A 27,712-nucleotide genomic window follows, 5' to 3' on the forward strand; every position below is an offset into this window, starting at 1 on the left:
TAATTTCAGGGACCATAAAGTGAAAAGGGAGATTGGCATTGGAGCAGCAGTAGGAGGAGATAGATTGTTTAAAAAAGGGAGCTGATGGAAGCTGATGAGGCGGGGTGAGTAAGGGGTATTGCTTTGCCTGATATTGAGAACCATTACATCTCCAAGGTGCTTCAGCAGTGCCAGGCCCAGTGTATCCTTGGAAAACAGGGCTCGATTGGCCAAATGACCTCCTTCTGCACTGCAGATTCTATGATTCTATGATCATCACTCTATAACGACTTTGGAACACCTTAGCTGCTCTGACTATGGTGTTCCAAGGTCATTATAGACTAACAATCATAGAATCATAGAATCTGCAGTGTAAGAGGAGGAGGAGGCCATTTGGCCCATCATGCCTGAATCGACAACAATCCCATCTAAGTCCTATCCCTGTAACCCCATATATGCAACCTCTTAATCTCTCTGATATTAAGGGCAATTTAACATGGCCAATCAACCTAACCCACACATCTTTGGACTGTTAAACATATTGTTAAAAACATTTTCAGTCCTCAAGTGACACCTTTGTTCCTGATTAATAATCTTTGATAAAAATGTTGAGCCTTTCTGAAGAATTCAATAGGATTCGGCAAATTTCTTGGGAAATTCCAGAAAGCCTCTCAGATATACCCATTTGATAGTGGAGTGGAAAGAGCAGAAGATCTGATCAATTTTTCTTCTCCAAGAAGAGTTTAAGGAAAAGGAGGCATGCAAACAAAATGGAATCTCAATTTAACCAGGTCCATTCCCAATTCCTGGATTCCCAGAGTTTGGAAGTCTTCAGTTCCACACTCTGAAACACCAGGAATTTCAGGGTTTGTGAATCAAGCAACACATAAGTTGAAATAATACTGGATTTAATTGTCTGTCAATGTTACTGGAATATGCAAGCATTTTTAGTAATGGGTTATTTTAGTCCATTGTGGAGCTTGGAAGTCACTATGGTTAATCAAAATTAAAGTTGATTTTTATACTGTTATTTCCTAATAGTCCCAGTAATCAACCATAGCTTATACAATAGTGATCACCCAGCAAGTGTTAATCTTCAGTAGGGAAATTGGAATGGGAGGCCTTGTGAGTAGTGGAAGCTTCCTTACCTCTGAGCCAGAAACTTTGAGTCCCTGGACTGGATGGTCATGGAAGGTCCATTCATAACATGGTCAAGTCTGTCAGCCTGTAAATCCTTCCAATACACATATGGAAAGTGCTAGGCACAGGAGAATCGCCTGGTCAGCCAGAACCTACAGTAGGCAACGGCAAACCACTGCAGTTTCTTGCCAAGCATAACCATGGCCCAACACATGGAAGTCCATTGTTGCCAGTGCCTATTTAGGGCATTGTGCCTGAGGACGAGGGGGGATATTGCACTAGATTTACTTCTACCATTGCAACACCTGTTAGCAGACCAGGAAGTTGTTGGGGATTTGACACAGGTCTGTGGTGGTCAGCTGAACCTAACTATGTGGCAGCAAGCTTATTAATGGGGGAAATGGTGCTGTAGTGGCAATGTCACTAGATCACTAGATTCCCAGGCTAATGCCCTGGGGACATGAGTTCAAATCCCATCAGAGCAGCTGGTAGAATTTGATTCAGTTAATAAAAATCTGGAACATAAAGCTAGTCTCAATAATGATGACCACAAAACTATCATAGATTGTTGTAAAAATCCATCTAGTTCACTAATGCCCTTTATGGAAGGAAATCTAACCTGGTCTGTCCTACACATGACTGCAAACCACAAACTGCCCTCTGAAATGACTGAGCAGGATGGCCCATATCCAATTAAATAACAAAAAAAAATGTGGGCTTGCCGCCATTATGGATCACATAAAGGGTGTGATTCTGATGTTGGGTCACCTGCATTATCTGATGGCCATGTTTGAGCTGGTGCATTTTTGAAGGGTAGCCACTCTGTATTAGAATTAAATATCATCTTCCAGGCTTTTTAAGAAGGTCCTCTGCAGTTTAAATCTTCATCTGAATTTCTGTTGCTCTAGCACAAAAAGACGTTTCGAAGATTCCTGTGCCATTACGCAGGAGCATTTGGCGGCATCTACCTGATCAACTGAATGTGGAGATGTCATACTCCAGCCAGCACCTCCCCTCTAGCTCCCAAGAATGAAAAAGGTTGGGGTTCATGATATCCATGCTGCCGCTGGCTCTCCATTTCCCTCCAGGCCACCTTCTAAGTGTCCTCCCTTTAGGGATTCAGAGCTGTAATAAGCTCTAACTTTAAGGGGTGGTCCCTCTGCACCTCAGTTGTGTACTATCCCTTTAAATTTAGGACCAGTACTTCTTAGATCTTAATTGCCTGCCAGAGGTTCCACCACTCAGAGTTTTTACACAGCAAAAACATCAACAGGATTAATCCAGGGCAGTGTGAGTCAACCTCCTGGAAGTTTAAAGGACTTCCACAGTGAGTTAAGGAGGCCACATATGTAAGACAGCAGCTTTCACTGGGTGGGTTACTGAAGGTTCATGTGCGTCTCACTGAATCAGGCAGGATGAAATCCCATCGAATTGCAAGTAAATTATATGCAAGTGGGCCATTAAGCACATCCCACTGTTAACAGGTGAGTTTCTGTTTTGTTATCTGTTGTCGCTGACAGCTTCATAGAATCATAGAATCCTCATTGCGCAGAAGGAGCCTGCTCAGCTCATTGAGTTCACACCAACCATAATCCCACCCAGACCCCCACTTCTGCAACCCCACACATCCACCCCACTAATCTCCCTGACACGAGGGACAATTTTGCATAACCAATCCACCTAACCTGCACATCTTTGGATTATGGGAGGAAATCCATGCAGACATGGGGAGAATGTGCAAACTCCATACAGACAATGACCCAAGGCTGGAATTGAACCCCGGGTCCGTGGCATTGTGAGGCAGCAGTGCTAACCACTGTGCCACTGTCCCCATGCAATTCTCCATGATCATCCACCATCTTGCCACCTCCAGCGAGCTCCAAGTCCAGCCCACTTTCTGCCTATAACCACTTATTAGCTGGAACAAAATGGGCCCAAAGTAAAAAAAAAATTACTCTCCCTCTCAGAATGTTCACGTATCCATAATATGAAATATGGGATACATAATCTTAGAAATATCAGCATTACCAAGGAGGTTACCCTGTTCTTAATGTCTGGCATACTTATAGCAAAGTTTGGCATTTAGGTTCAAGGCAGGAGCACGTATTGAGTTCAGCATCATACAATGTGAATATCTCTCCCTCATCAATATTTATGCTATTCTGGCATAGGTTTGTAGTACAAAATCACAAAGGCAGTTTTTCCCTTTTTTAATGCAAATAACCTATAAAAATGGTTATAAAAGACACTTACATTTTTCATTTTCCTGCTGCACTCTGTTACCCTGAATTAACAAAAGAGACAAAATGATTAGTTAACAATTGGAACATGACATTATTCACCAATTTGTAATTTTGTTGGCCATACAGTTTATTCAAATTTGAACCAACAGCACATTTCTTCCAACAGACTGCACTGACTTAATAAATAACATAACACGCTTTTCGGGTAAGTTTTCCCCTCTCCACATGACATCATGCTTCTTCCTCTATCTGGCCTGTTGCCTAGTAGCTGGAGTTCAGGTATGTGTGGTCATTAATAAATTCAATAAGAAATTCAGACAGAACCTCTTTACTCAGAGTGTAGTGAATGTGGGATCCACTACCACATGGAGCTTTTGAGGCAAATATCACAGTTGTATTTAAGGGGGAACAAGATAAGCAGATGACAGAGAAAGGAAACAAAGAGCATGATGCTAGTGTTAGTTGAAGAGGGGTGGGAGAAAGCTCATTCAGACCTAGTGGACTGAATGGTCTGTTCCTGTATTGCAAAGCTGATTAATTCCATGGATGGCCCATTATTTTTCTTTTAAAGTCATGGACATTTTGTATGAATTATGATCATACATTTGAAAATATGAACTTTGGAAACCGTGCTGTTCTAATTTCCTTACAGTTAATGAGTGATGCTGCATTAAAGACTCAGTAGCAAATGATTAACTGCAATATTCTACTGCAACCTTAGGAATATCTGCATAACCAAGGAGGTTATCCTACACTTAAGGTCTGGCATACTTGTAGCGAAGTTTGGCATTTAGGTGAAATGCAGGCACACGTTGATTTCAGCATCATACGATGTGAAATATCTTTCCCTCATTAATATTTATGGTATTCTGGCAAGTAGCAGGTTCAGCTGAGCATTCACCAGGGAATTAGACTGTTATCTGAAAAGGCAGTTATCTGATAAGGGAGAATGTGCAGAGTTATGTGCAGAGAAGGCAGGGGAATGGCTTTCGGTGAATTGCCCATTTTGGTAAGTCAGTGCAGACACAATGGGCCAAATAATCTACTGTCCTGTAACATTCCTGTGATTTAGATTCCGTTCACCATATATTAACAAGAAAGAAAATAGTACCATTTGTAACAAAAGGATAAAAATTGTGTTCACTGATATAAATATATAAATAACCAAAGAGGTAATTCCATAAATAGAATATAATTGAAAAGTAGTACACCATTTAATCATGAATTAAGTCTGGATGCAAGTTAAAGAATGTAAAGGCTTCAATATTAACTGCACCCTACATCCCCCATTGGGTAAGAGAGGGTTCTCAGATAGCTGACAAGTCCAAGGCACTCAGTCTGCACACTTTAGCAAATGGGGGAAGCAGATGATGCTTTAAGGGTCAGGTAAATGAGCTGTTGGGAGATTTGTACATTCTCTTCAACATTTTGTTTCATCTCTGCATGCTGCCAATGAAGACTCCTGACCTGTTCCGGTGCCTTCCCAAATGAACTTTGGTCAGTGACAAGTCAGGGACTGTCATGAGTTAACCAGCATGTTTGACCTCATCAGGGAGGCTTTGATGACGTCCCTAACATGTTTACACTATCCTCCTGGGAGTCTCCTGCCTCAACCGACTTCCAACTAGAGCAGTTCCCAGGAGTCTGTGTCAGTCTTATGAACAATATACACTGCCCAGGAGAGCTAATTATGAGAGATTAGCATCTTGATGCTAAGCAAGTTGACTGAGGAGAGAACATTGCTGTTATATTGCCTTTCTTGCCACTGGATTTGGAGGATCTTGTAAAAATAATGCTGCTGGTGCTTGTCCAGTGATTTGAGGTATCGTCTGTAAGTTGTGCAAGTCAAAGCATATGGGAGCATAGGAATCGCCAATGCCCAGTAAACCATGACCCTCGCCTTGGGTTTTAGATCCTTGTCCTCAAATACTCTTTTCTTCAGTCAGCCAAAGTCTGAGCTGGCACAATGGAGGTGATGATGAATATTGTCATCTATGTCTGCCTTCATTGAGAACAGACACCCAAGATATGGTTCATAATTTTCACTGTTTGTCACCATTTTTCTTAATTGACAGGGAATGTTGTGTTGTCAGAGCTAGACGAAAGAGGAGATTCATTTTCTGGATGCTTACTGAAAGGCCCATGTTGTCATATATTTTGAAGAAGGAGTCAACAATGACTTGGAACTCAGTTTCTGAGTGAGTGTGCACACAATCATCATTTACACATTGGCACTCCATGACTGAAGGTGGAGTGACTCTGGTTTTAAACTGAAGGCAGCATAGGGTAAACTGTTTCCCTTCTGTTGTGTAGATTATCTCCATGCCTGCAGGTATTTTGCTAGAGGCGAGGTGCAGTATTGCAGTGAGGAAGATGGAAAAGTGGGTTGTTGTGATGACACAGCCTTGTTTGACCCCAGTCTTCACTAAGATAGGGTCTGTGGTGGTTCAGTTGAAGAGCATCATGGCTTGCAAGGAAATAGTGTATAAGTGGAAAATGTCAGAGCAGCTATGTACTTTATGAATAGCACATTTGTCATTCAATCTTGACATTTTCCAAAGGCATTCTACTGCTGCTAGTACAATACTGTAAAGAGGAAGCATTCTTTGGGCCTATTTGAAGGGGGATTAAGAGCTGAAAAAAGCAGTTTATACTGAGTCTTAAAGTGTGAAAGAAGCTGATGCATTCACAAAGCACTGAGTAAAATGTTATGACAACTTGGATTGCATAAATAGCTTAGTGCAAATATTTTTTTCTAAAGCAAAGGGTCACCTCAAAGGAGTGAACAACAGCTTCTGTTCTGGTATGTGGGACTGCTCAGCTTGTTATATGAAAACATGTATATGTTTTTCACTATTTGGAGCCTTTTCAATTTTAGGTATCATTTTTATACAATTATTGCAAGTCTTTTTCTTCCAATTTTCTCTTAGTTTTGAAGCTGCAATGGGAAATGATTCCATGGTTACTGGTGGCCCACATCAGAGCAATCCATTGTCGAGTGAATATTGGCAGATTGTGGAAGCAATCACACAGTAAAGCCTGACCCCATCCTCACCTTATGTCCCCATGAAATGGTTGATATTTTTCTTCCTTTCCCCAATGGTACCTAGGCAATTGTAATATTCCCACCATCATTTGTTCAGATGAACTAACTCTACATAGAGCATCATCTCAACATAGGATTCTCAGTTCTGTCAACTCAGGACATGCACATGAGCACACTGACCCGTGGGACATAAGCAGAGTTCTTTCAGCCTTTAAAAAAAATGAGCAGATACATGTTTTAGAAGAGGCATGAAATCATTTGACCATAATTTTACCCATGATGTCATTGTGAGTATGAAATGGAATGTCCTTATTGTTTATACATTGTTTTTGCTAAAATTGGCAACAGGACCATTTTTACCTCAAAGTAAGAGGGGTTTGGAATGATTCGCTCCTGTTTTTCAATATGGGCTCCTATGTTGTATAAGGTATGCTCTGATTCATGATACAGTTCTTATATGCTCCAGACACTGGGTTTTTTTAATAGCCTGGTTACAATCTCTCCCTGTAGCCTGAATCCATTCCGTGCAGCTGTAATAATGAGGTTATTTGGCATCTTCCCAGGGCAATGGACGACATTGGGAGTGATGCCAAACTGCATCCTTTATAGTGAATGAGTTAACTGAATGGCTAAATGGACTAATGAAGTGTAGAAATGCTGCGTTATTACATTCTAGATCAATTATGTAACTGTTCTGCTTTCTCTGTTTTTGTCTGTTAATTAATAACTGCATTCCAATATAAAGGGAATTTCACAGACTTCTGATTTCATGGATGCCACTTAAGCATCAAATTCAATCATGAAAGAGGCGCACGCAGCCCAATCAATCTACAAGGTTGTCCTTACTAAATTCTGAGGGCTTCCCCAGAGTTGGGTGAACTCTCTCATAAACAGTCTGACACGCTTTGATTAACAGATTCATATAATAATGTCCTATACTCCTCCTTTACCAAAACAGAGCATGTCCTGATCCTCTGATAGGACTTTGGCAGATTGGTATGTAGTCAGAGGACAGTGGCCCTGATGCCCTTTACATTAATTCATGACTTCAGGTCAGGCAAAGAGCAGAATCTTCGGATCTGGAGTATATCTTCTGCCAAGTTAAATACTGCGGTGTCTCGGAAATTATCAAAGGTTCTGGCTTTAAGTTTAATGGAGGGGTGATGATTAGTAAAAATATCGATGAGTTCTTCTAGTTCTACTTCTGTGGGAGTTCAAATAGCCCATTTGTCAGTACAAATACAGAAGATAATGTTACTACTTGACTTCATCACCTAATAAAAGCATTAGTAAGAATGAAAAAGGGGACCATGAAACCCAAAAATCAAAAAGTAGCCCCTGAGAAAATCTCAAGAAGATCACTGGAAAGATATATATTTTGGGCCCTTGAAATGAATGTTAAACTTCAGAACAGGATGCAAATCAAGTAGGCTGTTTTGACGTGGGTGGTGCCAAGCTTCTTGAGTGTGCTTGGAGTTGCACTCATCAAGGCAAGAGGAGAGTATTCTATCACACTCCTGATTTATGCTTTGTAGATAGTGGGAAGGTTTTGATGAGTCAAGAGATGCATTAGTTGCTGCAGAACACTCAGTCTTCAACTTATTCTTGTATCTATATGCCTGATCCAATTAGGTTTCTGGTCAATGGTGACCCCCAGGATATTAGTGGATGGTTTCAGTGATGATACTGTCATTAAATGACAAGTAAAGATAACACTCTCATGTTGGAAATAATTACATAAGAAATAGGATCTGGAGTGACCCCACTGACCCTTCAAATCTGCTTCACCATTCAACAAGATAATGGCTGATCATCTTCTTAAACTTCGTCCATATTGTCCTTTAATTCCATTTGTATTCAAAAACCTATCGACCTCAGTCTTCAACATGCTCAATACCTGAGTATGCACAACTTTCTGAGATAGAAATTTCCCAAATTTCACAGCCATCTGAGTGAAGAAATTTCTCCTCACTTCAGTCCTAAAAGTGACCTTGTGTTCTAGATTTCCCTGCCAGGGATCATTTTTGCACTTAACCTGACAAGTCCCATAATTTTTTTTACATTGCAATTAGATTACCTTTTATTCTTCTAAACTCCAAAGAATATCAGCCTAGTCTATTTGATATCTCCTCAGAGGACAAGTCCCTCATCCCATGAACCAATCTAATAAACCTTTGTTGTACCCACTCCAGGGCAATTATGTCCTTCCTTAGGTAAGCAGAACAAATATGCACACAACATCCCAGGTGTCTCCTCAGCAATGCCCTGTACAACTGTAGCAAGACTTCTATTCTCTTATAATCTATACTGCAACTATATTCAGCTAGAAATGTCAAGTGGATTATCCTTCTTAGCCTCTTCTTAAGGTGCCAATCATCAGAGAATCCAGTACTCAGTCATCAGGAATGGCTCCCGCTTCTCTGAAATGGCTGCCCACTCAGTAGTGGCCTCCTCTCCTTGGGCATGTTGCTGACCTAGTGTGTTTTCCATGTGTCATCATGAAACAGTAAATCATCTTTGCAATAACTGTCCGAACTTGCCACTTTCAGGGGGTTGCCATCCCCAAGAAGACGCCACTATCAAATTCAAATAGATTTGAATAGATAGGTGTTTGGTGGACAGCACTGACATGATGGGCTGAAGGGCCTCTTTCTGCTCTATGACTCTAAAATCATTGGGAGGCAGGATAGTATTGTGAAACCTGCAGGCTGTTCACCACTGAAATGTTTTCAGATATGCCACCGCCAAACCTGCTCTGTCTTTCAGTGAAAATTCAGCCTTGGCAATATAGATCAGAGATATTAGGTGCCAAAGGTGTTAAGCGATATGGGAAAAGAGCAGACATGATCCAACTGAATGGAAAGACAGTTCCAAGGGACTAAATGGCTTACTCCTACTCCTTTGTTCCTGTCGTGCCTTCCGCAGCCTCAGGATATCCCAAAGCACTTTACAGTTAATGAAGTGACCTTGAATAGTCAGTCACTGTAATGATGCACAAAATGTGGTAGTTAATTTGAGCACAGTGTAGTTTCACAAACAACAATAGGATAATGTGATCATTTTGTTTTTAGTGACACAGGATGAAGGATAATTATTAGTCAGGACATTGGGGAAAATTTCCCTGTTCTTTTTTTCATTTCCACCTGAAAGGGCAGGTGCAGCCACAGTTTAATATCTCATCTGAAAAAAAGGCACCTCTGAATGTTCAGCATTCCTTCACCACTGGATTGTCTGCCTAGATTATGTGCTCAAGCCTTTGGAAAGGGACTTGAACATGATGCCTTCAAATTTAGAGGCATGAATGCTCCCAACTAATCGAAGGCTGACATCTTGTTTGGTTGGTCAGATATACCTACAAGTAATTTAGCTACTCAGAGAAAAACACTTTGAGGGGAATTTTCCCATCCTGCCCGCCACAAGAATCATGGCGGACGGTGGGGGGGGGGGGCACCATGCAAAGATGTGTTGACCTTGGGTAGGATTTTCCGGTTTTGGGGCCAGCATGGCTGGAAAATCCCATCCTCCGTCTTAGAAATGAAGAATTTGCTGTAAAACACAAATCATAGTGGTTTGGTCCAATAAAGACATCAATTAAACCTTGGCAACATGGCTTGGAGAGGAGCTAAACTAATGCTGACAAGCTATGATTTGCTAGCTAAATAGCCTCATTTAGGATGACAACTCAACTGTTGTGTGATTTATCAACGACCATGTAAACAATGAATCTATAGCTTAAACTTAAGCCTTATCAGAAAATAATGAAATCCAAGGACAATCTGAATGTTAGATTTGTAACCTTTTACATGGATATGTTTGCACAGTGGCACAGAGGTTAGCACTGCTGCCCCAGAGCTCCAGGGACCTGTGTTTGATTCCCAGTTTGGGTCACAATCTGTGTGGAGTTTGCATATTCTCCCTCTGTCTGTGTGGGTTTCCTCTGGGTGCTCTGGTTTCCTCCCACAGTCCAAAAGATGTGTTGGTTAGGTGTATTGACCATGCTAAATTCTCTCTCAGTATACCCAAGCAGATGCCAGAGTGTGGCAACTAGGGGATTTTCACAGTAACTTCATTGCAGTGTTAATGTAAGCCTATTTGTGACACTAGTAAACTTTAACTGTTCTTCATTACAATCTCTACTTTATGGGAAGTGTGTATTTGAAGGTATGAATGAATAAAAACCATTCACTCTACTTAGCTGGCCTATTCTACAGGGGAAAGCTTCCCATTTAGTGGTACTTGTGCAAAGCTTTATGTAATAGACAGCATATCTGGAGTGATTTTGCAATCTAGTAGCAGCTCTAGGCACTATAGTTTAGGAAATCATGTGTCATGATTAATTTTAATTAAATAGTGTCTGCATTGGGACTGGTAAGAGTCAAGATTGGATCATAAAGGAGAGGCAGGGGAGAACATTGTGGTCATTAGTGCCGAAGACCACTGAGAAATAAAGAAAATGCAGACATGGCAGCCAAAATGATTTGCAATAGTTAACATGATCAGGTGCATGTGCTGGAGTTTCCCTGATGGTTCCGTCAATGGTCTACCACAACTTCAGTAAAATATCTACTGAAATCCCAAACAAGCAGCATAAACACTGGATGATCGAGAAAAGCCCCACAAAAATGAATGATATATAGTTTAGTGCTATGAATGTGATGGAAATGTGACAAAAGTACTGAAGGGATGCCTAGAAAAAAAGAAGTTGGAGAGGAGAAGGTGGCCAGAGAGAAAAGAAGGGTTGCAGATGGATTTTTAAGCAGTGGGGAGATAATGGCAGCTTTTATTGATGGAGCAGTGCCTGAATAGAAAAGGCAGTTGACAATATTAGTAGACAGAGACAGAAAGAAGGATTTTTAAATGATTGTCATCATCTGAGTTCCATGCCAAGTAGCAGAGGCAACCATGGTCTCCTAAACCTTTCAATCATAGCTTCAGTGGCTGATCTTGTTGTTGAAGTTTTGATTCAGCCAATCTCCAATGTAGTCTGGCTGCTTCCTTCACTGTCAGTATCTTGTTCTTCTTCCATTAATCCTTCCATTGGTGATTAGGCACACCATGGATTAGAATTCCATTTGATTTAGTTATTTTCTTCTTCCAGCCTCAGTCAGAATTTCTTTATTCATTCTTATCCCTAAACAGCTTATCCTCAGGATCCTTTATAAGCAGCACATTTTGAAGCTGTTAATTTTCTTTCCTTCCTTTCTCCCAAAGCTTCAATTTTCACATAATTCATTACTGACATAAGAACATAAGAACATAAGAAATAGGAGCAGGAGTAGGCCATCCAGCCCTTCGAGCCTGCCCCGCCATTCAATAAGATCATGGCTGATCTGTCGTGGCTCAGTTCCACTTTCCCACCCTCTCCCCATAACCCTTAATCCCCTCTCTTATCAAAAACCCATCAACCCGCGTCTTAAAAATATTTAGCGAGGCAGCCTCTACCACTTCAACGGGCAGAGAATTCCAGAGATTCACCACCCTTTGAGTGAAGAAGTTCCTCCTCAACTCCATTCTAAACCACCCCCCCTTTATCTTGAGGCTGTGCCCCCTAGTCCTATTATCCTTTCTGAGCGGGAAGAGTCTCTCCACCTCTATCCTATCCATCCCATTCATCATCTTATACATCTCAATGAGATCTCCCCTCATTCTTCTAAACTCTAACGAGTACAAGCCTAGTTTATTCAGCCTCTCCTCATAGCTCAACCCCCTCAACTCCGGTATCAGCCTAGTAAACCTCCTCTGCACTCCCTCCAAGGCCAAAATATCCTTGCGTAAGAACGGCGACCAAAACTGCACACAGTACTCCAGCTGCGGCCTCACCAATGCCCTATACAGCCGCAGCAAGACCTCCCTACTTTTATATTCAATCCCCCTCGCTATGAAGGCCAGCATCCCATTCACCTTCCTGACCATCTGCTGCACCTGCAAGCTGGGTTTTTGCGACTCATGCACAAGGACCCCGAGGTCCCTCTGCACCGTCGCCCGCTGCAGTTTTTCGCCACGTAAGTAATAATCCTTCCTACCATTATTCCTACCAAAGTGGACCACCTCGCACTTGCCAACATTAAATTCCATTTGCCATTTCCTGGCCCATTCGCCCAGCCTATCTAGATCCTTCTGTAGACTCTCCACACCCTCCGCACAATTTGCTGTTCTACCAATCTTGTCATCAGCAAATTTCGACACCATACACTCGGTTCCCTCCTCCAGATCATCTATATAAATGGTAAATAGCTGAGGCCCCAGCACCGACCCCTGGGGCACTCCACTAGTCACCATCCGCCAATTCGAATAGCACCCATTGACCCCCACTCTCTGCCTCCTATTTGACAACCAATCCTCTATCCATGCTAACACCCTACCCCCAACTCCATGTCCCCTGACCTTCTGCAATAACCTCTTGTGAGGTACCTTGTCAAACGCCTTCTGAAAATCAAGAAAGACCACATCCATCAGCTCTCCTCTATCCACCGCCCTAGACACATCCTCATAGAACTCCAGTAAATTTGTCAGACACGACTTCCCTTTAATGAAACCGTGCTGCGTCCGCTCTATCAAGCAATTCCTCTCAAGATGCCTCGCTATTTCCTCCTTGATGACGGATTCTAACATTTTACCTACAACAGACGTTAAACTAACCAGCCTATAATTCCCTGCCTTTTGCCTGGCACCCTTCTTAAACAACGGCGTAACATTAGCCACTTTCCAATCTTCCGGCACATCCCTGGAATCCAGCGACGTCTGGAAAATAACCACCAAGGCATCCACTATCACCTCCGCCATTTCTTTCAGAACCCTCGGATGCATTCCAGCCGGTCCTGGCGACTTGTCCACAATCAGCCCCTCCAGTCTGTCGAGCACCGCCTCTCTCGTAACAGTAATGTCATTAAGACCCTCCAGTCCTACCACCCTTCCATCTCTAACACCCGGCAAATTATTCACGTCCTCCTCCGTGAAGACAGAAACAAAAAAGTTAATAAGCCGTGGATAACGAAGGAGGTGAAGGAAAGTGTTAAATTAAAAGCGGAGGCGTTTAGAGTAGCTAAGAGTAGTGGGCGAGAAGAGGATTGGGAGATGTTTAAATGTCAACAAAGATTGACAAAGAAGTTGATAAAGAAGGGTAGGAGAAACTATGAAGCTGGGCTAGCGCTTAATATAAAAAAGGATAGCAAGAGTTTTTATAAATATATAAAAAGGAAGAGGCTGGCTAGGGTGAACGTTGGTCCCTTAGAGGATGAGAAGGGGGACTTAGTGGTAGGGGATGGGGATATGGCTGAGGACCAGGCAAAACATTTCACTGCACAGATTCCTGCTTTCTTTGATCCATTTAGCCGCAAGAGCTATATCTAACTCCTTCTTGAAAACATACAGGCCAGGTTTTACCGGCTGCCCCGCGCATCAATGGGCGGAGCGAATTGATAAGATTGCTTGAGAGCAATGAAATCATTTTACGAGAGCTGGATTTCTGGCACGGTCAGCCTCTCACTGGAAATGGGCTGTGGGCTCCAGCACTGGGGGGGGTGTTTGTTCAGGCTGCCTTCAGCAGCTGGAGTCTGACAGTTCTCTGTCTACCAGTCAGATTCCTGCTTTTGCAATTGCATATGTGCAGAATCAGAGGTCTGCACATGCACAGTAGCTCCCTCTACAGGCTGGCTGGCAAATTAAGTCCAGCCCAAGACCATTTTTTTCAATGATGAAATACTAAAGATTCGGTGTAAAAACTTGCCCAAAAAATGGACCAGGAACTCTCCCATTTTCACGCTAGCTGGACACTTAAAATCATTCTCATAAAATTTCACCCTCAATGGTTTGGCCTTGATTGTTTCCTGTGGTAGAGAATTCCATAGGCTCACCATTCTCTGGGTGAAGAAATTTCTCCTGATCTCTGTCCTAAATGATTTAACCATTTCTTTAGAATGCGACTCATATTTCTCGACTCTCCTACCGTCAGGAACATCCTTCCTACATCAATACTGTATAGTTCTGTGAGAATGTTATAGGTTTCTATGAGATTCTCCCCCTACATCCTCCCACCTTTCACACTTCTTAAATCCAGTAAATATTATTCTAACTGACTCAGTCTCTGCTCATATGTCAGTTCCATCATCCCAGGAATCGGTCTGATAAACCTTCACTGCATTCCCTTCAAAGCAAGAACTTTTGGCTTATCCAATTCTTTTGCAGATTCCAGTACTGCTTTTGACATTGGATGTTACTGTGCTTCCGAGATAGTTGAATTGATTTGTTTGTTCTAACTTGCTTTCATTTACTGTGCTGTTGAATACTGGAATCTTTTTCTTCTTTGTTATCACAATGGTATATATTTTCTTGAAGTTGAGGGTAAGCCCATATCTACCATTTTCATTTATGAATAGAATCGACTATCTCTTGCAAACATTCTTCATCTATTGCTACGTTAAATTGTAGGGACCTATACTGGTTGAGAGTTAAGCTAGAAAACCATAGGATTTCATGAATAGGGATCAACTTGAGAAAAAATGCAGTATTTTCAGGCAATATCTGGGGTGGATAGCAGGAAGGACAAAAGCACTTGTGCAGTTGAGTGGACAGCATCAATTTCAAATGCTGTCCACAAGTTCCTCACATCTAGCTACTTTCTAACCTCCTTTGAACAATGCTTTAATGTTTCAATGTTTTTTGATAGATATAGTTTTCATACATGATATGATGTCTAAGTGAAGTCTTACTAATGCTTTACAAAATGCTGCACAACATACATCAGTCCTTATACATCACAATCTACTTGCCATGGCAAGTTTTAGAGCGTCATCAATGAGAAAATGAATGAAAAAAATGGTGCATCAACTTCCCTGGCCTCATTTTGGAAAGTTATTTAAAGAAGAAAAAGCATATTTAAATGACTGATCAGAAATCAATGAACTCTCTTTTGAAAAAATAAATCAATCAATATGCTGTCAATACTTTGCACGGCAAGTTGAATGATGGTAGTCAGATGCATTATCTTCAAAAACAAAATAGACTTAGTAAATCCTGATTCCGCAAAGTCACCGTCTGTTCTCTGTTTAGTTGTTCACCACAAAAATATATCAAGCCGGGGGGGGGGGGGGGGGGCGCAAGCCAAAGTTCAGTAAGCCAGAATATGTAAATATACTGGGGGACAGCTTTATCTGATCACAATATCTTAAACACATTTCTGAAAACACATTCTCGGCATTGCCATAGGCAGCAGCCAGAGCAATCATTCCCCCTCTCCTACCATGACTCAAATACCAGAGAATTTGACCCCTATTGTGGTAATGTGATAATTATATCCTAGGTATCCAGAAGTATTCTTTTACACAAAGTGTGACTGACAGTTTGAACAAATTATTGGGAGTGTTGGTTGAAGCCAGAACATGGGACTCATTTGAAAAACAGTTAAACGCTTGAAATAAAAGTGCTTGGGATGGTATTTTGAGGGATAAGGGTCAAACGGACAGAAGATCATTTCCATCCAAATTTATGCTGTGACATTATGATCGTGTGATGAAAATAAAGTTACATTCATTTCACCAGTACGGTATGTGGTATGTTTTCAAATCAAAACATTTCGCTTGTATATACCTTGCTGTGCTTATTTACTTACAAGTTTCTTTAATGATAAAACTTTTTTTCTTTGACACAATGAATGCAATTCTCCCCCAAAAATTTCTAAGCGTTGTCCCCAGTGGGTAAAGTATTGCAATTCCCACCAGGTGGGTTGGCATGATCCAGATTACAATCCATCTTCAATTAGTTATTTCTTTGAAGCTCAGGTTGATAACTGCCGCGAATTGAGATGCATGGGACCTAAAGACACTGGCAAGGCTGGCCAATCTGCAGGCAACCACCCAGACCCCCTCCCCCTGCCCTCACTCAATGACGGAGAGGGTCCACCTCCCCCACCCTGCAACTGAACAATGCCCGACTGCAGATCGTCAAATGTCTGTCCTTCAGGTCCCCCCCTTCAAGTCTCTCTATGCTCCACTCATGCTTCCTCTTCAGGCCCTGCCCCTTGGCAATGCCAACCTGGCACTGCTAAGGCATGGCCCCACCATGTCCCTGACCACCCTGGGGCTTCAATGGTCTCTGATTCCCGCGGCATGGTCATCACATGTGATCTCCATTTGTAGAAACCAATGATGACTCCTGCCAGCCTCAGGTTGCACCGACAGGTGGGTGATGCTGGGAGCCAGGTGAATCCGGTTTAAAACCGAATATGCATATTTAAATGAGGATTTAAATGTGCTAATCTGGTTTCTTGCCCTCAGTGGGCATGAATCTGATTACATTGCCAGCTGGGGGTGGGGAGAAATAAGTTCTCACCAGCACCAACCATGTTATGGCCCCTCTCGCAAGCATCTCCAGCCGTAACGCAATTCGTGCTTGCGTATGCGAGGGGCTGGAGAATCACCCTTAATGTTTATACCTTTTTTTCTCATGAATGAGATGCCAATTCTTAGTTGTATTTGCTCAGATATAAATACTAAAATACAATAACTCAAAAAAAACAATGAAAAAATGTTGTCTGCAGCACATCTGCATCTGTTAAGCTTGCCAAAACAACTTTGAGTTTTATTTCAATGAATATAATGAGAACGATGGAAATCTTGAAACATATTCCAGATGTCCAGCAATTCTGAAGATAAGACTGGCTCATTAGTGCCCCTACTTTTGCATGCTATGATTACCCTCAGAGCTCTGAATGGCGTCTGCAATGTGTGCACACAAATGTAGGGCAAACTGAGCAAACTCCATATTGATGCAGGCAGCAGCATATGCAGAGAGAACATCTGGCAGACGTATGCACTTCCCATTTTGAAAGAAACAAAAACATACATTTATGTGACACAATTCATAACCACAGGATGTCCCAAATCACTTTACAGCCAATGAAGTACTTTTGAAGTGTAACCACTGTTGCAATGTAGGAAACATAGCAGCCAATTTGTGCACAGCAAGTTTCCATGAACAATGATGTGATAATGGCCAGACAATCAGCTAATGTGGTGTTGACTGAGAGATAAATATTGCACAGGACACGAGGTAACTCTCCAGCTGTTTTGAAATAGTACCTCAGGATCTTACATATTCACCTCAGAAGGTGGGTTCAACATATTTTTTCAAATGACAGCATTTCCAATAGTGTAGAACTGCATTTCTTAGCCTTGCATAGTTGAACACACATCCTGCAGCAAAAGGATGTCCACTTAGTGGTCTTTAAAGGGATCATCAATTCCAGGTTCGTTGTTCTTTTTTGCTGTTGCTCCAATTCTACAAATGTTTGTGTTTACAATGGCTGTCTCAATTTGCAAAAGTCTACAAAAAGTGATATGGCAAGTGGGGAAGGACATTTACTGACTTTAAGGCTGCTGTACAAACCAAATTGCTTCTAGGCAATACCATACTCATTAGCATTGTCCTTTAGATACAATATGACTTGGAGAATGAACAGACACCATACAGAGCAGGACAGGCTGCTGATAGATGGAGGAGATGGAAGAGAGGGAGGAGGGCTTTCAGCGGGACAGCATATTCACCACGGGTGTTCAGGTAACAATTCTCCTCACTGAATCTCAGCAAAGAACAGCGTGTTTGATGTCTGCACCTCAGTAAGCAAATCTTCAGTGAAATCTGTCACCTACTGCAACCATAACATCAGAGCAGGGCAAGTACCAAATTCTCAGTGACTATGAAGATGACAATGGCAATAAACTTCTATTAATTTGTCATTGTCCAAGGCCATGCTAGAGATGTTTGCAACATTGCAATTTATTGTGCTGTTATATGTAAGGGAAGTTACTAAGGCCCTCTGTTTAAAGATAGATGCATATATTAATTTCTCTCTTGTCAAAGATGAACAGATGGAGGAAACACGCAGCTTCATGAGGATTGCAGATTTCTGCTCGGAGCAGGATGCCATTAATCACATGCATATCATTTTGCGGGCACCTCACATCAATTCTGCCCTATATTGTGACCGAGAAGGATTCCCATCCTTAATGTTCATCTAGTGTGAGACCACAGGTGACAAAAAATGGCCAAATCCTGGCAGCAGTCATGGTAGCAGTCTTTAGTGCCAGCTGCATTTAGCTACCACAGGAAACCAAAGGTGGGCGCATGGTAACAAAGGCTTCTGCTGACGACATGACTGAGAATTGTGCAACCAATTCACAAGAGCACAACATGCATAATAATAAAAGCCATGCTGACACAAAAGGTAATACAGTAGTTCATTCGCATCCTGAAACAGTACTTCTGCTGCCTCTTCTGCTCTGGAGGAACCCTGCAATACACAGCGGTGTAGCTATCAAAGTTCATGATAGACTGCTGCATGTTGCACAGTCTTGTCCTCAAGAGGACACAGCCCTTGCCACCAAGCAGCTGTAGGGTGGGAGCATAAACTGAACAGTAAAGGTGAAGGTAACTTGGCTGCCTGTGAAGAAGTTATCGACTGCGGTAATCACAACCTCATATTCTCAACTACTCACAATCCCATACTTTACCTTCCCTCACATCACAAAATGCACTTGGCCAACATGCAAAAATCAAAGCCACCACAAAACAAGCATTCCGAACCAAATTATAAATGAATTCATGCCATATCTGTAAGTGCCTACTTTGTGGTGTGTTTGCCTATTCCAATGCTCTGAAGCAGCAATACCCCTGTCATTGCAGGATGGCTGGTGAAAGGCTGCGGACTTTCGGTGAAGACGGTAGATGGGGGATGACCACAAGCCACCCTGGGTCCTGTAAGCCCAGTCGCAGACAGCACATTTCTGCATGGTGGCAGCAGTCCGGGAGAAATTGCTAAGTAGCAGGCAATAAGAAGGGCACTGACAGAATGGCAGTGTTCATTCTGACAAACAGCAGGTACATGCTCTGTCCCTCCAGTCCCTGGAGAACAAATTGCTGGACTGGACTTCTGTAATATTCTGCAAGCACTGTAATCCACTGTAATCCACTAAGCACTGTAATCTATTGTAATACCCTGCAAGCACTGTAATACCATGCAAGCCCACCCTAAACCTGAAAGGAAATGGGATGTGAGAAGGAGGATTAGACATGAAGGTACCATCATCTTAAATGGTTTCTGTCCCACTGCTGTTTATGGCCTTGGTAACAGGTGATTCAACAATGGTCAGTGTTGTATCCTCCATAGGGGTCAAGACATTTAGGCACACCTGACCCACTGGTCAGCTATGTGTGAAAGCTGTGAGATATGGGTATGAGACTTGCAGTGATGCTAGGTGTGTGAGAGTGAGGTGGTGCTATAAGTGATTGATAGTGATCGTTGGCAGGTGCACGCACGATGGATGTGTAGTGATTTGAACATTGGCTGAGGTTAATGACACAATTGGGTAGGAGATGGCATTTGAAAATGCATTCACTGACCTTAACAACTCACGTAAGATCATTGAACTTCTTGCTGCACTGCATTAAGGTCTTCGGAATTTGACTCCTGGCCATGGCTATCTTCTCCCACTGCCTTTCGTCTCTGTGCCCTCATGCTTTCTGCTGATACAGGACATGCTTCCGTCTTTCCAAGCCCTCCCCTCAAAACCCCTATTACAACAATGGAAAAGTTTGGAGCCCTCATCCCCTCCTCTGAGGTGCAATTTCTCACTCTTTCCTAAGTCAGATTTTCTTAAACTATGACTCCCAGAACCTACTCCAGCCCACTAAGAGGTGTAGGTTAGCTTTAAGTGGCGCAGACTAGCTTTAGGGGATGCAGGTGAGCATTTGGAGAAGCAGGCCCAACATTAATCAGTACAGGTTAGTTTTAAACAGTACTAGCCAATGAACAGCACAGTTAGCACTATCTGAGCTATTTGATTTAACCTCTGGTATATTTAGTGAGTAAAAAGGGATAACGTGCTGCAAGCAGAATGAGATACTGTTACATACGGGCTGAGGATCAATAAATAGTAAGAAGTTTCACAACACCAGGTTAAAGTCCAACAGGTTTAGTTAGTAGCAAATGCCACTAGCTTTCGGGGCTTTGCCCCCTTCGTCAGGTGATTGGGGAGTTCTGATCGCAAACAGGGCATATAAAGGCACATACTCAGTTTACAGAATACTGATTAGAATGCGAGTCTTTACACAATCAAGTCTTAAAGGTGCAGACAATGTGAGTGGAGATAGCATTAAGCATAGGTTAAAGGGATGTGTATTGTCTCCAGACAGGAAAGTAAGTGAGGTGTTGCAAGCCCAGGCAAATCATGGGGGTTACAGATAGTGTGACATGAACTCAAGATCCCGGTTGAGGCTGTCCTCACGTGTGCGGATCTTGGTTACCAGTTTCTGCTCAGCAAATCTGCGCTGTCATATGTCATGAAAGCTGCGTTGGAGAACGTTTACCCGAAGATCAAAGCTGAATTCCCGTGACCACTGAAGTGTTCACCAGCAAGAAGAGAACAGCCTTGCCTGGTGATTGTTGAGCAGTGTTCATTCATCCATTGTCGAAGCGTCCGCATGGTCTCCCCAATGTATCATGCCTTGGGACATCCTTTCTTGCAGTGTATCGGGTAGACAACGTTGGCCAAGTTGCAATATGTACCGTGTACCTGGTGGATGGTATTCTCACGTGAGGTGATGGCATCCATGTCAATGATCCAGCATGTCTTGCAGAGGTTGCTGTGGCAGTGTTGTGTGGTGTCGTGGTCACTGTTCTCCTAAAGGCTGGGTAGTCTGCTGCGAACAATGGTGTGTTTGAGGTTATGCGGTTGTTTGAAGGCAAGAAGTGGGGGTGTGGGGATGGCCTTGGCGAGATGTTCGTCTTCATCAATGACATGTTGGAGACTCCGGAGAAGAAGTCCACTCCGGGGGGAAGTACTGGACGACGAAGGGTACTCTGCCCACCATGTCCCGTGTTTGTCTTCTGAGGAGGTCAGTGCTGTTTCTCTCAGTGGTGCATTGGAACTGTCAATCAATGAGTCGAGTGCCATATCTGTTCTTATGAGGGCATCTTTCACGTCTGGAGGTTTCTGTTGTGATTCTCCTCATCTGAGCAGATCCTGTGTATACGGAGGGCTTGTGCATAGGGGATGGTTTCTTTAACGTGTTTAGGGTGGAAGCTGGAGAAGTGGAGCATCGTGAGGTTATCTGTGGGCTTGTGGTACAGTGAGGTGCTGAGGTGACTGTCCTTAATGGAGATGCTTGTGTCCAAGAATGCAACCGATTCTGGAGCGTAGTCCATGGTGAGTCTGATGGTGAGCTGGAACTTGTTGATGTCATCATACAGTTGTTTCAGTGATTGTTCACCATGAGTCCAAAGAAAGAAAATGTCATCGATGTATCTAGTGTTGATGTATCAGTTGAAGGTCCTGCGCGGTGAAGAAGTCTTGTTCGAGCCTGTGCCTGAAGATGTTGGCATATTGAGGTGCAGATTTGGTCCCCATGGCTGTTCTGTGTACCTGGATAAAGAGCTGAAGGTGAAAACATTGTGGTCCAGGATGAAGTGGATGAGTTGTAAAATTGCATCTGGAAACTGGCAGTTGTCGGCGTTGAGTACTGATACATACCAGGTAACTTGGTCAATGTTGTCTACTTGATACACTGCAGGAAAAGACAATGGATGAATGAACACCACTCGACAATCACCAGGCAAGACTGTTCTCTTCCTGTTGGCGAACATTTCAGTGGTCACGGGCATTCAGCCTCTGATCTTCGGGTAAACATTCTCCAAGGCAGCCTTCACGACATATGACAGTGCAGAGTCGCTGAGCCCAGTTCCGCACACATGAGCACGGCCTCAACCGGGATCTTGGGTTCGTGTCACACTATTTGTAACCCCCATGACTTGCCTGGGCTTGCAACAGCTCACTTACTGTGCTGTCTAGAGACAATACACATCTCTTTAACCTATGCTTAATGCTATCTCCACTCACATTGTCTGCACCTTTAAGACTTGATTAGCTGTAAAGACTCGCATTCTAATCAGTATTCTGTAAACTGAGTATGTGCCTTTATATGCCCTGTTTGTGATCAGAACTCTCCACTCACCTGACAAAGGGACAAAGCCCCGAAAGCTAGTAGTGTTTGCTACCAAATAAACCTGTTGGACTTTAATGTGTGTGAGACTTCTTACTGTGTTTATGCCAGTCCAATGCCAGCATCTCCACATCATGACAACGAACAATAAATAGGTCAGGGGTAAAAATGGCAGTTTATTCCAGTCTTGTTTAGAGCTGGTTTGATTACAACCAAAATTGGCCACGGTAAAGATATGCATCTATCAGCAATGTACTTAAAAGAGATTCGTAAGTATATCTATTTTATTGTAAGCAAATAACAAAAAATAATTACCAGGATTAAGAAAGAATTCAAGGCAAATAAATGTTGAAATCCTTTCACAATTTGTAGAAGCTATTCTCTATAAATTTACTATTCACCACAAGTGGTTCTTTTCTTACTTACTTGATTGTAGCCCTGTTGGTCATATCCTGAAGATCACCAGGGTCAAAAAGCTGTGATCCCTTAAGTCCAAGCTCTTCACATGCTCTCAGAAATAGAGTAATGTTGTCCTGTTAGAGACATAAACACAGTGATGTTATCAGGCTAGCTCACTATATCAGTGCTTTTCATACACATGCAATGTGATTTATATGTTCATTATCCTGCACTAATTGTCCATTCTTTTTCATCCCTTGCTGTTCCATTCCTGATCATAATCTGCACAGCTCAAATGGAAAGTGTTAAATAATATTTTATCCTGCAGGTATGTCATCTGTCATCTAATCAACATTCAAATGCTTTCAGCAAATAAAAAACTGGTGTAATTAATGCAATTCTTTTCAAAAATGTATTTATAAACAGAAAGACGATGGATTCCAGAGCATTTTTACATCTGGAACATGTTTAAACAAATTTCAACACGTTAGGTGGAATTTTCTGTCCTGGAGACTAAGAGCGATATAGGCAGTAAAGTCAGCCTAATTCCTAATTGAAATATAATTAGCAGGCCGGGCTGAAATCTCTGGGCCCACTAGCCTCCCCCACCCCGCTGGGCATATTTCACTCCAGTGGAGATTACAGTAGCTCCCCACTTTCGGGGAACTAGTGGCCCGACCACAATGCAGTGAAGGGGAGACAATCAGGGCCCCCCAGAGGGTCTGGCAGCAGGATGGTTGCACCATGGGCATTAACACCTTGGCAGTGCTAGCCTGAGACCTGTAGCACTGCCCACTGGGCATGGGGCAGTGCCAAGGGGTGGGACATATGGAGGTGGGCCTAGAGGCGGGAGGCCTGGGGGGTGATTGGTGGTGATTGGAGGCCTTGGTGGTGCGTTCCGCTGCCACGCTGCCATTGGGAATAATGGGGGAAGGCCAGAGCGATCAGGGCAGGCTGGGCAGGGGCGGGGTAAGCTGAGGTGGGGGGGTGGGCGGAGCAGTTAACCTGCCAAAGGTGTTGGCACTGTGTGGGGGAGGGGGGAACTGTTGGATCTGCGAGGGAAGGGTCGGAACTGTGCAGGGGATAACTGTTGGGGGGAAACGGTAGGGAGAGGGGTGGGGCTGGAGAGGAGGCTGGGCCTCCTTCTAACACCGAGACAGGCATACAAGGGGAGCAAGGAAAAATAATCCTATTACACTGGTCATGTTATTTGGGACAGTCATCAGTGGCAACTGTCCTAATTGGCAGAAGATGTCTACTCAGGATTACATGTTTCTACCATGGCGTTTCTTGTGACAGAACAGGTCAATCCTCGGCCCACATATGATTGGGCACATGGGGCAGGATGTCCCACAAGGTAGTGAGATCTGCAGTTGGGATTTGTTTGCTTCACTGCCACCTCTCTGCCTCATTGTTAAGACACTTGAGCATGATACAATGTTGTAAACAAGTTGCCACCATTTTGAATGATTGGTAGCAAGCTCCTCCCAATCATTAATGTCAATGTTGCCAAACGCTAAGAGAGAGTTTCTGAGCGTTTTTGAAGTGTTCTCTCTTTCCTCCTGTTGCCATTGAGCAGCACTGCATATTTGAAAACAAAATAGTATTTGACAAGTTCACATGAGGCTTGTATTTTAACATATGTCAAAGAATCATTACAGCACAAAAGGAGACCATTCTGCCTACAAGTCTATGCTGGCTGTCTGTGGACAGAGCAATCCAGTCAATTTCCCTGCTCTATTCCCACAGCCCAATAAATTTATTTCCCTCAAGTGTTCATCCAATTTCCTTTGAAATGATTGATTATGTCTGTCCGAATCACCTTTGTACATGTGTTCCAGGTCACTATAAATTTACAATCAGGAAACTACAAGTGACTTTATCCTGAGACCACTTCACTTTTACAAGAAAACAACTAAGTATTCCATGGAACATAACACCACCTGGTCTCCTCAGAGCTGACTTTTTTTTTGTATTTACTGCCTTGCACAGATTTTTATCCTTAAGCCAGATTTTTTGAACTTGATACATTCAATCCCCATTCCTCTGTACCCTTGCCATATTTCTCATATATCTTGCAGTTGTTACTGTCATGTGTGGGCATGTGTCATGCATGATGATCCATTTGCAATTTATAAAGGAAGCTTTGCAACCTATTTCTGAGTAGCACTATTAAAATGATGTCCCATACTGGGAACACCGGACAGGATATGGCAGTTGTTGCTTGTGTACATATTTTATTATGATATCATGAATATTTCAGTACTGGGGAAATTGGGTTATGTCAAGCTGTTCACGAATTACACTAACTGTTCAAACAGATGGACAACTTACCTTTGCAACATTTATGAAAATAAATTCACAGAAAAGTTTACTGAAAAACTTCTGAAACACATCTTAAAACATGAAAGGTTTGTCCAGCAGGGACTCAATGGGCTGCATGTCCTCCTTCTGTGTTGGTATCACTCTGTGGAGTGGCCGGGACCCACCCCTTCCGGTAACCTTGGAGTGTGGGGGAGGGGGTACTCTGATGGGTACGATGGTTTTGTAAAGAATGTCACCTCCCTCGCTCTCCTTCACTGGTCACCAGCCTGAACAGTGAAAGATGCCAGGCTTCACACTTGGTGTCAGCCTCTCCCACTCCAGGTTAAATCCCAGCAGTTGTCAGGAATGGAGCCCATGACATAGTGCCCAATCTGACGACCCATCCCCCTGTCTGCTAACCCACCCACGGAGGGCCCTAAAATCCAGCCCTAGGACTCTTTGACTTGTAAATCATTGTTGTCATTACTGATATAGACAGTATTTCCCACTATAATTTGTGCACATGTTATTATTACACAGGTGGAGTGGAGCCATTTCAAGTCACAGAGTATGTTGAACATCATAGTTTACCCACTGTAGGCGTTATTACACAATTGGTACACATGGAATAAATAAAATTATAAATTAATAAAACTGAAATAAGAACCTCCTAAACGCCCTGCATCTTTTCAGAGAGATGATTATTCTGCTGTGGCCTGACTAAGTGCTGATGTCTCAGAAGCTGCCAATAAAAATATCCAATTCAGTCATTTAGTTCAATCAGTTCTGAAACATTACTGGAATAATGCCAGGGAAAAGTGTCTAGTCTACTAAACTGAACTTTCTCAAACACTAGTCCACTGATAAGGAATGTTTGGTCATCCCCTCTTTTGCACATAAACACTGTCATAATTGAATTGTTCAGCACAATCTTTCAACTGGTGCCCAGAAAAAAATAGAAGGCTTCAAACACAACTTTGTATTGTAGGCATCACAAAGGGGCTGCACATGGGGATATTCAAGTCCGGTGTTTTTCTACTTATGGCTTAAAGAGGCTGTGTTTTACTGACATCATTGTCCAAGCTGAGAACTAAATCCTTTGTGTCCCTGTGGTTCTGGTTTAGCAATGAATGATTATATTGTGTGCAGCTACAGCTAGGTGGAGCCCAATGTCTTCGGATAAACACCACACAGCTGCCAATGTCTGGCCGAGGCTGTAACTAAGGCTTGGCTCCCAGACACAAGAAGGAAAATAATGCCACTGCCAAGAAATTGCATTCCAGTACACTGTTTGACCCCAACTGAAACACAAACCAACTTCTCCCTTTGTTTATTTTAAGGTGCTGATCCCTTTCATGCAAAGTCCAGGCTCTTAGGTTTACTCCACAATGAAATACACTTCTTTATAAATCCGTAATCACCATGAGCTTATTTCCTGAAAAAATAATTAAAAATATAATTAAATCTTTTTTCTTATAATTTGATTTCTACTATAGGTTTCAATTGTACAGTTTGGCAATGAATATTGTAAATGTTACGTTTGTCTACCCATTCTTGTAGCACAGCAATTAGACCATTCAAAATAAACAGATTAATGCCGCCTTTAAAATAACACAGATTCAATTTTGATGCAAACTACATGCAGATGTGAGCACCACTAACAGCAACTTCTACCGCCAAGTTAGTCCTGAAAGCAAATTACTCAATGTCTTATGAATTATAGCTCCTGGTCTCAATACAATTCTCACCATGATGTTAAATGTTGCGGAATAATACAATGCTACTTCAGGTCACATAGGGTTTCAGGGTATTACAAAGTAATAATATACATGTATTCAGTGCATGTGGTGGTCACATCACTGACTGTAACCTGCATCATTAACTGTATGTTTTTGTCAATGGCATAACCATCACAATCACTAAAAACAACTCACAACTACATACAGGCTATTGGTTCCAGCCCTGGTAAGGACTGCAGATTTTCTCAATTAGTAGTTCAGCAGTTCAGTGAACGCTATATTGTTAGATCCAAGTTCTTTCGGATAAAATTTTGGGCCCAGTTTCACCATCAAGTTGCACTTATTTCTGGGCACGAAAACTTTGTAAAGTCATGCGTGAGGTGATTGGCGCAATCCGCACCTGCCTCCGCATCGGTTCCCCCTTTACCAAGGCCGGAAAATGGCTGTGATCAGGACTGCACCCATTTGCATGCATTTAAATTGATTTAATAGGCTACACGGTTAACCTTACCAGCACTTTGCCCTTTATTACCGCGTTCGCCCATCCAGATTCAGCACAAAACAGACATGCTCTACAAAAGTTCAATTTTGGTGCTCCAGCTGGTAAGCGTCCGATGGCCCTCTGCTTGAAATCGGTGCGGAGGAATGGGTGGTCCACTGCCACTCTGCCTGTGATCAATGGGGGGGAAGGGAGGGTCCGCTGCCACTCTGCCTGAGATCAGTGAGGGAAAGGGGGGAGGGGCCTGTGATCGGTCTTGTTGGCGGAGGGTGTGGGGGATAAGGGGGTCAATAATGTTGTGGAGGTACGGCAATGTCTGTGGGTGTGAGGAGGAGGCATTATCCTGCCTGGGAGTGATGTGGTAGGAGAG

The 27,712-nt window shown here is 42.7% G+C and overlaps 1 protein-coding gene across 15 annotated transcripts in view; it reads right to left on the reverse strand.

The window, feature by feature from the left end:
• Positions 1 to 27,712, reverse strand: part of LOC145342637 (LIM and calponin homology domains-containing protein 1-like) — a 334,400-nt gene that overhangs the window by 119,104 nt on the left and 187,584 nt on the right. For all 15 annotated transcript variants that reach the window (XM_080188282.1, XM_080188272.1, XM_080188279.1 and 12 more), the window contains exons 4-5: positions 22,828 to 22,934; positions 3,373 to 3,403 (exon numbers count right to left, since the gene is read on the reverse strand). In XM_080188282.1, coding sequence (XP_080044408.1) covers positions 3,373 to 3,403; positions 22,828 to 22,934 — 138 coding nt within the window. The remainder of the gene's footprint in view (positions 1 to 3,372; positions 3,404 to 22,827; positions 22,935 to 27,712) is intronic.

The sequence above is a fragment of the Carcharhinus amblyrhynchos genome, chromosome 1 (genome assembly GCF_965287045.1).
Source record: "Carcharhinus amblyrhynchos chromosome 1, sCarAmb.v2.hapA, whole genome shotgun sequence".
NCBI lineage: Eukaryota > Metazoa > Chordata > Chondrichthyes > Carcharhiniformes > Carcharhinidae > Carcharhinus > Carcharhinus amblyrhynchos.